Source organism: Panthera onca, chromosome A2, assembly GCF_046562875.1.
Source record: "Panthera onca isolate mPanOnc1 chromosome A2, mPanOnc1 haplotype 2, whole genome shotgun sequence".
Classification (NCBI taxonomy): domain Eukaryota; kingdom Metazoa; phylum Chordata; class Mammalia; order Carnivora; family Felidae; genus Panthera; species Panthera onca.
The window spans coordinates 108,103,232-108,120,258 of NC_138340.1; the positions used below are offsets into that span (position 1 = coordinate 108,103,232).

General features: G+C 35.4%; 1 protein-coding gene across 6 annotated transcripts in view; it reads right to left on the reverse strand.

The window, feature by feature from the left end:
- The window catches only part of AGMO (alkylglycerol monooxygenase), a 381,935-nt gene that overhangs the window by 90,390 nt on the left and 274,518 nt on the right, over nt 1–17,027 (reverse strand). Inside the window, exon 13 of one of the 6 annotated variants that reach the window (XM_078441730.2) lies at nt 2,638–2,658. The exons of the other annotated variants lie outside the window; for them this stretch is intronic. Within the exon in view, the coding sequence (XP_078297856.1) occupies nt 2,653–2,658 (6 nt within the window). The 3' untranslated portion in view covers nt 2,638–2,652. Of the gene's footprint in view, nt 1–2,637; nt 2,659–17,027 lie in introns of those variants that run through there. 6 annotated transcript variants of the gene reach the window in all.

Sequence of the window (17,027 nt, forward strand, 5' to 3'; positions counted from 1 at the left end):
GCCCCAATAACCAAATCTTTTAACTAAATGGATGGCTTTAATATCAGATTATATTATCGTAGAGAAAGGATTTACCAACTGTCAAGGAAGTGTTATCCAAGTGCAGCACAAGGAGAAAAAAAAGATGAAAAAATTTAAAAACAGAGCGAACTTAAAAGACATGGAAGATCGAGTTGCAAAAAGAAAGGAAGAGTGTTGCGTTGAGGCAATATTTGACAAATTAAAGGTTGAGGATTTTCTAGAACTGATATAAACCAATATTTCATAGCTTCAGAAAGCTACATGAATCCTAAGAACGATAAAAAAAAAAAAGAAAGCCAAGCCTACATGCAGCATATTAAACTATAAAACACTACATACAAAAGCAAATGTTTAAAGTTGCTAAAGCAGGGAAAGAATAAAAGTCAGGTTTCCTTCAAAGAATTGACAGTTGGGATGAGAAGTGACCTCTTAAGAATGGTCATGGAAGTCATTGGACAATCAGATACATCTTTAGTGTGCTAAAAGAAAATAGTTGCCAGAATAGAATTTTATACAAGGGGTGGGTAGTGGGCAATCTTTCAAAAATGAAGTTGTGAAATAAATATAGTTTCAGACAAACAGAAACTTGAAGATTCCACTGCTAGCCAACATTCAGTGAAGGAAATTCTAAAGAATGAACTCACCGGAAGATAAGTGACCTGAAATAGAAGGTAAGAGATGCAGAAAGATGACAAAGGAGAGAGTAGGTACACGAAATGTCTATATGAATATTTGCTGGGTAACAGAACAAGAATGATGTCTTATATAGCTAAAATAAAAACAAGTTTTTGGTGGACAGAGAAAACCCTTCTATAATCTGTCTTCTTCCACAGCAATGAAGTCGTGTTTCTCACTGATCCCCTGTAATGATAGTCTTAAAAAAAACCCTCCTTCATCAACTTTCTCTTAGCTATATTCCAGACAAACTGGTAAACAATTTACAGTTACTACTCAGAGTCCTGTGAGGTAACAACTACTAAACTCATTTACAAGTGAGGAAACAGAACAGTAAGTTTACATAGTACTCAAATATGCTAAAAGTAGTAAGCAGCTGGGCTCAGATTTATCTTACTTTTGTCAGAAAAAAAAAAAAAAAAAAAAAAAAACGCCTTAAAAAACCCACATCTTAACAGCTAGGCTTCCTGAAAAGGACAGACACTTTTTGCTAGCAGATGTACCTATATTGTAGAGAGTAAAAGCACTTATGGTTCCGGTAATTACAAAATTAAATGTAATAGGGCCACCTGAGTGGCTCAGCCTAGTAAGCATCTGAATTCAGCTCAGGTCATGACCTCACAGTTCTTGAGTTCAAGCCCAGCATCAGGCTCTGTGCTGACAGCTCGGAGCCTGGAGCCTGCTTCAGATTCTGTGTCTCCTTCTCTCTCTCCCCCTCTTCTGCTTGTGCTCTGTCTCTCAAAAACGAACAAGTGTTTAAAAAATATTAAAAATTAGGGGCACCTGGGTGACTCAGGCGGTTGGGGGACTGACTTTGGCTCAGGTCATGATCTCATGGTTTGTGGGTTGGAGCCCCGCGTCGGGCTCTGTGTTGACAGCTCAGAGCTTGGAGCCTGCTTCTGATTCTGTGTCTCCCTCTCTCTCCGCCCCACCCCCACTCATGCTCTGTCTCTCTCTGTCTCAGAAATAAATAAACATTAAAAATATATATACATAAAAAATATTAAAAATTAGATGAAATAAAGCAAATGCTTCATGAACTTAAACACAAAGGACAGAGGTAAGGATAAATGAAATAACATTGTGATAATATAACGATACAATTCATAGATTTTATTTTGTTCACTAATTTAGGAAAATAGCCAAAAATCCTGGCAAATATATATGCTTAATGTTTATAAAGGTTCATTGTCACTTTAACTCTAAAATTTAAAAATGAAAATAACTGCATTATATTTTAAATCAAATTTTAGCTAGAAAAAATTTATGAGATTCTCCTCATATACAAAGTAATCTGAGGTTCTTACTTTTTTTCAGTTCACTGGAAAATTATCTATTTTTTTCTTGGTTTGTTATTAAAATTTCATTTATGATATAATAAAAAATAATGAACAAACATTTATAAAGTATAATATAGTAGGTCAAGTAATGACCCCCTAAAGATGTCAGTGACATAATCCCTGGGACCTGTGTGCACATTATCTTACATGGCCAAAGGGACTCTGCAGATATAATTAATCTTCTGAAACTTAAGAGGGGAAGACCAATTCTGAATTATTCTGGTGGACCCAATCTAATCTCCTGAGCCCTTAAAAGCAATGAAATTTCTCTGATGAGAGGCAAAAGAGGAGAAAAAAAAATGTGGCAGAAGAGGAAATCAGATTCCAGGCATCAGAAGAATTTGCTAGGTCATTGCTAGTTCTGAGATGTGGGTGTCACAATGCAGTGAGTGAGGCTTCTTGGCAATAACAACATCCCCTAGTAGACAGCCAGCAAAGAAATGGAAACATCCATCCTGCAACCACAAGGCTATGGATTATGCTAGCATCCTGAATGAGCTTTGAGTGAACATTTTCTAGAGCATCCTGATAAGAATCCAGCACATCAACCTCTTGGTTTTGCCCTGGTCAAACTTGGAGCAGAGAAATCAGCTGAGCCAACCAAGATTTCCGACATTCAGAGCTGGCAGATAATAAATTTGTGTTATTTTAAGTCACTAAGTTGTCTTAATTTGTTATGGCAGCAGGAGAAAACTTACACACACAGCAAAACTTTTAAAATATATATATTTTTAAAAACTGAAGTAAAAATGAAGAGAAAAGTAAATCATCTACAGATATTTGTTACATATTTGACTCTGAGCTATTTAGCAACCAACACATAGAAAAATAAGATCTAGCTACCAAATTAATAGGTATTTACATAAAAGAGATATAATTATTAGTTATTTACCCATAAAATACAAAAATACTAATTCAAAGGGATAGAGGTACCCCAATGTTTATGGGAGCATTATTTACATTAGCCAAATTATGGAAACAGTCCAAGTATCCACTGATTGATGAATGGATAAAGAAAATGTGGTATGTGTGTGTGTATACACGTACATACATACATACATACATACACACACACAATGGAATATTACTTGCCATAAAAAAGAATTAAATCTTGCCATTTTGCAGTGATAGGATGGAGCTAGAGAGCATTATGCTAAGCGATGTAACTCAGAGACAAATACCATATGATTTCATTCATATGTGGAATTTAAGAAACAAAACAAAGGGGAAAAAAGGAAGGAGAGGCAAACCAAGAAACAGACTCATAACTATAGAGAACAAACTGATGGCTACCAGAGGGGAAGTCAGTGGGGGATGGGTTGAACAGGTTATGGGAATTAAGGAGTGCACTTGTGATGAACACTGAGTGTTGTATGGAAGTGTTGAATTACTCTATTGTCAACGTGAAACTAACATTACACTATATGTTAACTAACTGGAATTTAAATAAAAACTTAGAGAGAGAGAGAAATGGTTCCATCAAATTTACATAACTATACCTGTTACTGAGATCAGAGGAAAAGTGCTCTTCATAAAGAGGACCATTATATACAAGGTCCTTAACCTTAGAGTAAATAGAGTAAAAAAGAGACCATCACATCACCTTTCATAATTTTCTCAATTATAGGTCAACTTCACAATACCTAAACAGTTTAGCAAATGTCAAATGTCACAACACCTGTCCAGTGTCAAATTTCAATTATCTATGGAAATAATTTCTGAATGATGTTCCAAGAAGAATTGATTTTGAGACACATCATTAAGAGAAATATCACTGAGTAGAACACCATGCAATGGCTGTCTGTGCCAGGAGAGGACTCCAAATCCACGGAGGATCACAACGATCATCACAACACTAGCCACCAGCAATTTGGATCCAAACACTTCTGCTCCTTGCACCTTGGTATAGGAGTTGCCGAGGAAAACAACACCGTCAAGCACTGGGTGGAACAATACTTTTACTCACAAAGAGGAGAGACAGCAAGATCAGGTTCAGTGTGCGCCAGTTCTGCATGGCTGGTGGGTTCCCTTGACAACTAAAGCAGGGCAATTGGCTTTGTACACCCCCCGTTAAGCCTTGGTTCAAGGACCTCTCCTCCACCTTCACTGCGTCTGAAATACTGACAGCTGAGGATGTGCCTGAGAGACACTGACATATGTAAGCAAAATAAAGGAGTACTCATTGAGTTTGAAACAGAGAAAGACATACCCACTGAAGGATAAGCCCTGTACTGTCTGTGTGTACTCTTTATCTCTTGGAAAGAAGTATTCCAGGCCTAAGACCTATTCTTATGTGGCTGAATGGAGGTCTAAAAACTGCACACACGAGACCGCTGCTTTTCCTAAACAAAAATTAATTAATTAGTTAATTAAGTAATTAAAAAATAATAAATACAAAAAAAGAAAAGAAAAAGAAGTTTTATTTATCAGGTATTTAAGCAAAAGGGATCTCAATAAAGTCAACTTTTGGGGTGTCTGGGTGGCTCAGTGGTTAAATGGCTGACTTCAGCTCAAGTCATAATCTCACAGTTTGTGAGTTCCAGCCCCTTGTCAGGCTCTGTGTTGACAACTCAGAGCCTGGAGCCTGCCTTGGATTCTATATCTCCCTCTCTCTCTGCCCCTCTCCAACTCACTCTCTGTCTTTCAAAAATTAAAAAAAAAACCATTAAAAAATAAAATAAAATAAGATAAATCAATTTTTTTCTGCTATAAGACATGTTGAAGCCTTTAATAGACCAAGATGCATATATACTATTCAACATTGTTAGCAATATCATTATTAGCAAAAGAAATTTCAAGAAGAAACATTTTCAAAGTAGATTTCTGTAACTAAATAAATCATCTTACTTTACAGGTTTATTGACTATATTTCACTTAAATTATTTGATTGTTTTAGGCAGCATGTATATAGCCTCCTTCACTGTCTGCCAATGGTACTCCAATTTCATGGTAGTAAAACCAAATTGTCTTCATATAAAGAGAATATTTAGCTTTTGTTCTCTATAACTGGCAGAATGGACATAGGGAAAATGAAATGCATCAAGTATATCCACATGTGGCATTGTTATTAAACTATAAGTACTTAGAAAGGACTTCCAGTTCACAACTCTGTTTTCCCCCAAACGGTCAAGTAAATTTTCCTTGTGATGTTGACTCAAAATAGTAACTCTGACTTTCATTTTAGTAAATTCTGTGCCAATGTTTCACACAAATCAGAGAAATATTCCAATATAGTAAGATCAATACTAACTTAATCTTGCCCTTTGTTTTAAGATTATTTTTAATCTGAATTGTAGATTTGCACTATATCCAACATATATAAGGTATGTATTTATGACCCTGAAAAGAAGTCAATTCCATAATCCCAAGACACTGTAAAAGCTTATTTAACCATCCATAACCTGACCATTGACAGATGTCTAGATGAAACCAGATACTTATATTTAGTGTTGGGACATAAAAATAAATGTAGGCTAGAATAAATCATTATAGAGTAATCCAGTTTTCTTTATTAAATTAGGAGTGGGGATAGGCGAAGAGGTTCAAATTCCACTCAAATTACTGGGTACAATATCATCTTGTAATAAGAGAACTTTCCTAACCTATTGGTTGGCTTAAACTTTCTTACCATTTTAAACACCTGTTAAATCCTCTTAGGCACTTGATTGGAGTGAACATGAACACATTATTTTTAAGCTACTAACAGTAAAATAAAATATCCCAGAAGACTTTAATTCATTCATTCATTTCCAAACATGAGGTCAGAAGTGATTTGATACAAGTATCTGCTATAGCAAGAGTAGAGGAGAATTTGCCACCCAGAAAGACAATAATTATAGTCAATGGATAGCACCATTGAATAATTTCCACTGGAAGCGTTTCAGAAAGGCTTCTATTCTTTGTTATATATAAGTCAAAAAGATTATAAAGTCTTAAAATTGTTCCTCATGAGAGTTTTATTCTTACACATCGTAATCAAGTTCAGGTTTCTTCTGATAAAAGACAGAGACTTGAACTTAGTATCTCTCTCAAAATGGTATTATTTTAAAATGGATTAAAGATAAAAACGCCTTGGTGGTCTTGAAATCCTAATCCACATGTTCAATCAAATAAGCTGATATGATTACCTGAGGTTAATTCACAAACCAGTATCAAAAGACAATCTTTGAGTTCATGGAAATTAAATATTACAAAATTAAGGAAACTATGAAATGTCAAGTACTATCATTCTTCTAGCATTAACAGAAATTTCTCTTATATAGGTCCTGCCAGATTAATTTTAGGATTGATCTGGTATGCATTGTCTTTCAATGCTTATCGTCTGTTCATAAAGAAATTTAATTATAACTTAACCATATCATGATTTAATTAAAATATTTTAAATACACAGACTAAAATTACATTGTCTGAAACCATTTTTTTTCTTTTCTTGCCTTTACCTGACTTCTTATAGAAGCTGATAAATATGCTTTTTACCTAACTAGTACTTTGAAAACTCTAAAACCACAGTTCTTGAAGCGGCCCATGTTGATTCTCTAATGCCATTCTAAGTACCAAATCCGATTACCTTTTTCTCAGCACACAGCCTATTTGGTGATTCTTATAGTGTTATTCGTTATCTCTTCTGAAAATTCTATCTCCTTTTGGTCTCCACGATGTCTTTCACTGTATTCTATGACTGATTATTACCAAATTCTTTCCAGCAGTCTTTTCTCCCACCCTCCTTCCTCTGCTAGCCTGGTTCTGCTCCAACATCCCCTTACTGATTTCCATTCTTCAAGAGGTCGATTACTAAGGCCTCACCAAGGGATTTCCTCCTTGGGGAGCAATCTTGGTAACCAACCCCCTGACAAAAGCTACTAAAAAGTGAGCCAAAAGAATTTAAAGATATTTGGTGGGCGGGGGGGCGGGGGGGGGGGGAATCAGTGAATGCTAGTGTGGATTTACCAAGAAACAGGAGAAAGCAAGAAATGGGAGAGAAAAGAAATCTAGAGGAGTGAATCCAATATTCAAAACCCTTCCTGTCTCACAGAATGTAACAACTAGAAGAGTCAAGGGGGAAAAAAAAACAAAAAGAAAAAACAAAGTCTGCAGTCAGCCAAAAGAGTAACCCTGTTGAGTCAACCTTGAGTTTAGAATGGAGCCCAAAGGGATACATTCTAGGACTGAGGGTGGAAACAAAGTAAACATACTTTGTATCCCCTGAAGCTTGATTTTGAGTCATTAATGCAGAAAATCTCATGCTTCAAGGTAGAATTAAGTTTATCTTGATGGTTAGAGATGTGGCAATGGTAATTTCAAATCCTGTTTGGTGGAAAGTGACATTTTCCTAGGAATCAAGCAAACTTCTGTAAATCAAACTTTAAACTTCATATACATCACAAAAAGATCACCAGAAACATAAGGAGAGAAGATTCTGTTAGTGAGAAGCAAGAGACGGGTGCTTAAAAGTATCAATTATTTGACATAGATCATAAATATAGATCTTTAAAAAAATTTTAAATAATTTTTTTAATCTTTATTTTTGAGGCGGGGGGTGGGGGTGGGGAAGGAACAGAGAGAGATGGAGACAGAGAATCTGAAGCAGGCTCCAGGCTCTGAGCTGTCAGCACAGAGCCCTACCCAGGGCTCGACCTTATGAACTCTGAGATCGTGACCTGGGCCAAAATCAGACACTTAACCGATTGCACCACCTAGGCACCCCTTTATTTAAAAAAAATTTAGTTTATTTATTTTGAGAGAGAGAGACAGTGTGAGTAGGGGAGGGGCAGAGAGAGAGAGAGAGAGAGAGAGAGAGAATCCCAAGCAGACTCTGGGCTGCCAGCCAGAGCCCAACACAAGGCTCAAACCCACAAAACCAGGAAATCATGGGAAATCATGACCTGAACAGAATTCAAGTTGGAACTTAACTGACTGAGCCACCCAGGGTACCTAAATATAGATCTTTAATATTTGAAACGAGATACATGCCAAGTGTTAGTTTGGGGACAGAAAATGGTAAAGTTACATAAAAGAATTGACAACTGGGTGCCTGGGTGGCTCAGTTGGTTGAGCGTTTGACTTCCGGCTCAGATCATGATCTCACAGGTTCGTGGGTTTGAGCGCATGTTGGGCTTTGTGCTGACAGCTCAGAGCCTGGAGCCTGCTTCAGGTTCTGTGTCTCCCTCTCTCTGCCCCTCCCCTGCTTGCACTCTGTCTCTGTGTCTCTCAAAATATACAACAAATGTTAAAAAAATTTAAAAAAAGAAGTGACAAATGACTAAATAGATACAATGAAGTGAAAAATACAACAAGTAAAATAAAAAATTCAGTGGTCTTGCTTTGGAGCAAATTAGATATACACGAAACAACAGCATATGAAATAGAATAAAGACCCAAAAAATAACAATAATAATTCATAATAAAAAAAAATTCTATAAGGAAACCCAGGAGGTAGAGGACAGGAGAGGAAGCTCGGGGATGGAACAGAAAGCAGTGCAAAAGAATATAAAAGGAAAGTGTTTATAAATGTTTAATTAGAGTTTCAGAACAGGAAAGGGGGAGAATGAGGTAGAGGCAGCATTTGAAGAGATGAAAACTTAAGAATTTCCCAAACTGATAAAAGACTTTAATTCACAATTTCAAGAAATCCAAATAATCCTAAACAAAATGAGTAAAAGAGAAATCTAAAACCAGATATATTAGACTAGTGAAGCTGCAAAAAGCCAAAGACGCAATCATCCACGTAGCCAGAGAGAAGCCATAATATAGTCCCTTATTTACATATTAATTATAATATTCGTTTCTTTCCCAGGGCGCTTCGTACTAGTTTCATAACTGATTAGAGATTTTGCTCTGAAATGTTCAAAGTGAATTATGGTTAAGTTTATTAAGAGAAAAAAAAAAACCTTTAAATCTATCAGCTCTCTGCCTAGGCCTTGAAAAGTTCACATTGCATTTTTATAATTGGAAAATACTTAAAGTGAGCTTTAAATAGAAACTTAGAGGTAATTTATTTCATAAAAGGTGAGATTTTTCAAATTAGCTCATATTCTTGTTTTCCCTGTCTTTGCTAGAAAATTAACTACTATTAATAAATGACATGATAGATGTCACAGAGTGTTATATATTCCTAGTAAATGCTTGGATATAAATGAGCTTGAAAAAACAATCTCCAAATGAGAAAAACAAAGCAAAAAACAAACTTTCCTCTTTTTTTAGTCAGGGAAAACATGCTACAGGTCAATTGTCAAATATATGCTGCATGTAGGTTACATAGCTACAATTTTTAGTGTTTAAAATCAATTAAGGTTCAAATGATGTATGGCTTATGTGAAGTTAAATGTTACGGCAAATTTTCTGAACTAGTTCTGTTAGGAAACTCTCTTACTTTAAATCCACTCATTTCATTTGAACTCCTGTCCTGGCAAAAGACAGAAAGAGACAGAGACAGAGACAGAAGAGAGATGGAGATACCTTCAACAGAGTTTTTGGTACAATTTTTTTACAACTCTGTTTTATATATATCACTCTGAAATTTAACACCTCTGAAATCCAACTGTTGTATGTATGCATTTAAAAAAATTTGTTTGACCATAGAACCAAACTAGAATTAACAAAACGTTATTCTGTTCTTCATTTAAATAATTAAGGGTGAATTTACCACAATTGATTTTGCTAGCAAATCTGCTACAAAAAATATAAAATGTTGGACTCAGGGGGCTATGACAGACCCCCTTAGGAGTGTTCCATAATACATGGTACATGCACCTTTTCAAAATTCTAAAACATACCAAATTCCAAAAACATCTGGCACTAAAGTTTTCCAAGTAGCATATATTCTTATACAAAGCAATAGTGAGGATCTGTTGGTGGCATAAGTTTATAAATACATCATCACCTCCAAATAAGAACAGATATGTCCAAAATTAAGTATAAGACTGGAGCTCTTGGGAGTTTTCTTGGGGGACAGGGTAGTCAGAAAACAGTGGGGAGAGAAAAAGAAGGGATTCCCATCCCTACAGTTTACATATGTGGATAATTTGCTTACAGGTTTGTATTTAATAACAAAGATCTAAACATTTCTGAAAGTCATATATCACTATTAAATTTAGAAGACAACATCTGCCCAATAAAAATCAGCTTTAAACTTTAATAGAAAAAAAGAAGACAAACAGTATCAAGATCTTCTTTCAAGTTTTTTTTTTTCTGTAATTTAAACTCAAGGAGATTCCAAAAATATGTATAGATTTGTTTTCATTCTCCATAGGCTAGTAAGCAGGCTACTTTTCTCTAATCTTCAAAACTTTGTGCTACAACTACACAATCAGGGGTCTATTTAATATACATTTTTTCCTACTATGTTTTCTAGAATTAAAAAGTCATTGAAAAAGGAAAGAAATGAGCAAATAAAAAGTAAACAAAACAGATTAGACTTTGTAAAAAATATTTTTTGAACATTTTATTTTTAATTAATCTCTATTGTGTGGGGCTCAAACTCACAACCGTGAGATCAAGAATTGTATGTTCCACCGCCAGTCAGACATTCCTAAAAAGAAGATCCGAATTAACCCAAGAATCTGTACTTTCTTGTTAAGTAGAAGTATATGACTAATAAGAAAAATGAGATACCAAATTACACATCATTATCAGACATAACTTGGAAACTCAAAGATACTTCATGTATCTTGATGGAAAAGTGGCAGATGTATGCCATAACTTATGAAGGGAACGATGATAAGGAGCGAAGAGAATAGAAGCACAAGTTACCAAGATTGATGAGTTCTGATTTAAAAATACATTTAATTTTCTTCTGCATAAAAGATACTAGGTCATATAGACACAACTTTGAAGATCATCTTGAGCTATGAAAGGATAGATATTCGGTATACCTAATGTTTAAATAAACATACTTAATAGTGCGGTTCTTTAGAGTAATAAAAGTGCTTTTCAATTTCTTCTTTTTTTCTAAAAGTTTTTTTTTTATGTTTATTTTGAGAGGAGACAGAGATTGCAAGCAGGAGAGGGGCAGAGAGAGAGAGGGAAAGAGAAAATCGCAAGTAGGCTCCATGCTGTCAGCTTGGAGCCTGATGTAGAGCTCAATCCCAGGAACTGTGAGATCATGACCTGAGCCGAAATCAAAAGTCGCTCAACTGAGAGAGCCACCCAGGTGCCCCTTCAATTTGTAATATAAAAATATTATAAGCAAATTTGCTTATAGAATAATCTTATTATTCATAGTATATATTAAGAGCAAGATAAACGTCTTTATTACGTAATCTCTACAAACAGATACAGGCAATTTACCTTAAGAAAATGTTCCAATAATCAGAGAGAAATTAATTCAGATTATTCAAGTTTCTGTTTGTGCATTTGTAATTTTTCTTGTCTTTTAATTCTTTGATGTGAATTAAAGATGCAGGGGAGGAAAAAAATAACCAGCATAGCAGAAATCTTATTACCTTTCTTTCAAGGTGGATAGAGAAAAACTGAGAAGAGGAATACAGTATGTACAATATAAATATTTAACATGAAGATGGTAGGAAAGATGTTTTCAAAATTATACTGACCTTTTGAGTTTTGTTTTATAACATGCATTTGTTATTCTCCATGGATTGTTTCTTTAGACAACCCATATCACTGATTCTATGCTACAGAAAACTCCCAAAATACCCAAGTAGAACAATGAAACACGCTCAATCTCATATAATATTAGATACAAAATAACTTGGAGATTAACAGGCCTCAGGGTTCTTTTGTGCTTGGAATTGAGGAATTTTGCCAGAACAAAAGGTGTGTGATAGAAAAGCGTGCCTCCACAATCTTGGCTTTAAAGTAGCCTCGCAGTATGCAACAAAGAAGCAGCCCTATGATATTGAACAAATACTAGGATTTTATACCTGTGCTAAAATGGTGATATTATCAAAACAGACATGTGATGCTACCAAATATGTGTTTCTTTGCTTTAAGTTCATTTAACTGCAGACAAATGCCTGTAAGTATTTCTCGTTACTACCTCAGACAGAGGCAACTGTGAAGCTCAAAGTTGCTGTAGACATTTTTATTTTCCAGAGTTGCTTTAAGTTCTGTTTTTGTATTAAAGATTTTGTATTTAGTATATAGAACTACTTTATGTCTTAACATATATTGCCAAAACAATAATATAGATTATATAATATAAACGTAGTTATAAATGTAGTAAAAACAGACAACTTTAGGCCAATGCTTCTATCAAATTATTTTGTTTATCACCCTGAAGCAGTAACTCCTCTCACCTTCGACCAACAGATCTGTTCCGTGAAAGACAATGTCAAGGGAATGAGAGATTATCCACACACTAGGAGAAAGTATTTACAAAAAGACACAGAAGGAAATGGATTAATGATGGAGATAGTGAAAAGAGATCCACGGCTGCCAGGAAACGGGGGGAAGAGATAAGTAAATGGAAAACAGGATTTTTAGGGCAGTGAGAATACTCTGTTACGATACTATAACGATAGGTGGATGTTATTATACGTTTGTCTACACTTACAGTATGTACATCAAGAGCGAACTTTAATTTTAACTATGAACTTTGGGTGACTATCATGTGTCAGTGTGGGTTCATCAACTATAACAAATGCTCCATTCTGGTAGGAAATGTTGATAATGGGGTTATGCATGAGTGAAGGCAAAATGTATATGGGAAATCTCTGTCCTTCTCAATTTTGCTGTGAACATAAAACTGCTATTAAAAGATAAAACCTTTAATACAAAAAATTTCCTTTTGAGAAACATATACTGGATATATACAAGTGGCCTTCCATAGTGATATTCAAATTGTATATCCAACTAAAGAGCATTTTATTTATTTATTTTAATTTTTTTGCGTTTATTTTTGAGAGAGAGAGAGAGACAGAGACAGAGACAGAGACAGGGCATGATCAGGGGAGGGGGAGAGAGAGAGAGGGAGACATAGCATCCGAAGCAGGCTCCAGGCTCCAAGCTGTCAGCACAGAGCCCAATTCGGGGCTTGAACTCAGGAATTGCGAGATCATGACCTGAGCTGAAGTTGGACGCTTAACCGACTGAGCCACCCAGGTGCTCCACTAAACAGCTTTTTAATTTGTAAGTGTTAAGGGGTTCCTGGGTGGCTCGGTCGGTTAAGCGTCCGACTTTGGCTCAGGTCATGATCTCACGGTTCGTGAGTTTGAGCCCCACGTCGGGCTCTGTGCTGACAGCCTGGAGCCTACTTCGGATTCTGTGTCTCCCTCTCTCTCTCTGCCCCTCCCCTGCTCATGCTCTCTCTCTGTCTCAAAAATAAATAATACGTTAAAAAAAATTTAAATTTTAAGTCTTACTACTATTGGGAAGATAATAGAAGTTAGATAATTACATCCATTAACCTTGTATGTATTCACAAATACATACATTAACAGTTTTATATTTAATATTTTTATATGTAAATTTACTACATAATTTTTATCTGTAATAATTTAATAAACAACACTCCAAAGGCATCACACATTAAAATTTACTGTAAAAGGTTTGAAATTGTGGCATTTTTTGGCTTATAATTATTTTTTAAAACTAATTTTCCTCATAAAATTCACGTCTGAACTGATCCAATTAAGAATAAAACACTCCAGGGGCGCCTGGGTGGCTCAGCCGGTTAAGCATCCGATTATTGACTTTGGCTCAGGTCATGATCTCATAGTTCATGAGTTTAGAAAAAGAACAAAACATTCTATACATATACACATGTGTGTGCACACACACACAGTCATGAGTGCACATACAGGCAAATGGAAATACTTTAATAATACATCAGGCCTGTAAAATATGTTTAAGGAAAAAATAACTGTGGCAACTGGAAAAAAATAATTCAAAACATTAAAAGAAATACCATGCAAAAAGTAAAATGCTAAACTTGAAAATATTATCTGCCATCTCACTTCAGCTAACTTTCTTTAGCCCTATCTGTGTTTCATTAACTTGCCTTTATTATTTTTATTCTTAAGTTTTATTATTGTTTCATACATTTTTAAAAAACATTTATTTTGGGAGAGACAGAATGTGAAATGTGTACATGAGCAGGGGAGGGTCAGAGAGAGAGAATCCCAAACAGAGCCTGAAGCAGGTCTCCATCCCATGAATTGTGAGATGATGACCTGAGCCAAAATCAAGAGTCAAACTGAGCTACCCAGGTGCCCTATTTCATACAACATTTGAATGGTAAGACATTTATGATAGGTTGGTTGATATGCAATTTTTGTCTGTCCTCTTTAATGACAAAGAAAGAAACCAAAAGAATAAAAACGTGCAATGACCACTTAGGCCAAATTTTAGAAAGTAGAGACAATAAAATATTCTCAATAGGAATAGTACAAACTAAAAGAATGGACACAAATTGTTAACCTCGCATACTACTGTTTCTTTGGAAGCCTATGGAACTTAATTCATGATGTCCTTAAGATGCAAACTCTATTAGATGTATTTGAAAAGAAAAAATTAAGGGAAAAAAAAAACCTCTGGGAAAATGGTAAAAACCTACAGTTACCTTCTGCCACTAGATGGAGCCCAGGCATCTATATGGCAAAATACTGAGGCCTATGTTTACATTTGGCTATATTTGATTTAGAAACTCATATATTAGTATAATCCGAAGGGGAATGGAGACAAAATAGGTGTGTTTTAGACTCTAGCATCTTGATGAAATAAAAATTAACAATAGACATTACTTCCATTAGGAATATTTTTTGGGGGTCTTTTTTTAAAAATACAGGTTCTCTAACATGCAAAACATAAAGACCTACGTCTTTGGTTTCATGCCCACATCTCAACATTCTGTTTTGAAAAGGCTTCCCTAGAGTTATTAACAATGCTCTTACAATTATTCTACTTTCATTTTTCTTATCTTTTTCTGAACCTACTGATCATATGAAACATTCATTCCTGATCTTATATGTACCTCTTATATGTGGCAACAATGATTGCATTTAAAGAAGTGGCTTTCTTTCTTGTGAAAAAAAGACAAAACTCTATAATCATCTGTATGGGGTGGGTATCAAATTCAAATATACAAATGGTCTACTTTGGACAAACAGATACCATCCATTTTGTTGTGAGTTTCACCTTTAGACCTCTGGGAAGTAGGGCAATCGTAGAAGAAGGGCTCTTATATGCAAAAGGCATGGGGAGAAAGGGGAAGAGAGACTTGGTGCATTTTGCCTTCAATAATTGAAGTAGTCATACTTTCAAGTATTTATTATCTTGGAAATGTAAAAAACAAAAACAAAATAGAGTTCCAGGACCAACACAGGAAAAATTTTGTGAACTGCTCAACAGTTCACAAATTTCCAAAAAATGGAATTTTGACATTTGTAGTCCTAATGTAAATTATTTTAATTCTTTTAGGTCAATCCTGAAAATTCACAACATATAGTATTTGTGATTTTGCCAAGGCATAGATTTGAATCCCATGTAGTGTTATGAGCCTAACATAACTGCCTAAGAGCTTAAGAGATGGTCTAATTAACTGCCTAGAATATAGCTGTTATAACTCAGCTCTGAAGTTCTCAACTTATTATTTATGGGAGAAATGTTTTTTGACTGTTTTGACAAAGTTTTTCTAAATATTCATTTTGATATTTTCTGTTTCATATTTGCAATTAGTAGAAAGATAGCTAAAAATTGAAAAAGCTTGAGGCTAGGGCTAATAGAAGGAGAAACCAGTGTTGGAGGAGGCAAAACACCATGGGATGGGGAGAATATATTAGATACCAAAAAGAATGCTTGGACTTTGATTCCAGAAAGAAAAGGAACAAGTGTGGAAATAACTGCACTGAGCCTGAGGTATCTTCCTGAAGCTTCATTCCTTCCTCATATGCAAAGGTCATTTGTTCAGCACTGACAATTTATCAACTACTGAGTTAGGGAAGATGCACATCTATAAATGTAAGCTTGTTATGAAACTTAGGAGTTTAATGAGAGAAAAAGATTAGAAAAGAGACAACTATTGCACAGTGATCTAGGAAGTATAAATTACAATAGGATACTATAGGAAGGTTATCTACCTTTGGGGTGTATATAGTTTGGAAGTGAGAAGGAGAGAGGAGAAGAGGCTTCCATGAAAAAATGATATGGAGATTTCTTAAGCTATTAAAAATTCTGGCAGATTAAGGAAGGAGGATTATGACTGAGAGCAAAAAAAGGAGATTCTTCCCGTATGTATTCTTCCCAGGCTAGAGTAAACCGTGAAAAATTCACTTCTTCAGAGAGGAAGACACCAGGATGAGTGAAAGAAAAATCTGGTTGTGGGGTGCCTGGGTGCCTCAGTCGGTTAAGCATTCAATTTCGATTCACGTCATGATCTCACGGTTTGTGAGCTCAGGCCCCACATTGGGCTCTGTGCTGAAAATCTGGAGCCTGGAACATGCTTCAGATTCTGTGTCTCCCTCTGTCTCCAACCCTACCCCGCTTGTGCGCTCTCTCTCTCTCAAAAATAAAACAAACATTAAAAAAAAAAAGAAAAATCTGGTTCTGTAGAAGCTAATCATAAAGGATCTTATTATACTACACCTGATGCCCAGAAGTGGTCATTGAGTGTTCTAGAGAGGTGAATAAAACTCATTATATTTTTATTTCAAAATAGTCAATCAGTATTCCTTTAAAAGAAAATTTTAGAATGATCTTCCCTTTTTTTTAAACAAGTTTATGTTGAGAGAGAAAGAGAGAAAAAGAGAGAGAGCTCAAGTGGGGGGAGAGGCAGAGAGAGAGGGAGAGAGAGAATCCCAAGCAGGCTCAGTGCTGTCAGAGCAGAGCCTGACATGGGACTTGATCCCACAAACCTATAAGATATTGACCTGAGCTGAAATTAAGAGTCAGATGCTTAAACAACTGAGAGATCCAGGCACCCCAGAGTGATCTTTTGAAGGCTAAGTCAAATCACATTACTTCTCTGCTTAAAAATTCCCAATAGTTACCCATGTATATGTTACACTAACCAACAGGTCTCCACAGATCATGTTCCCA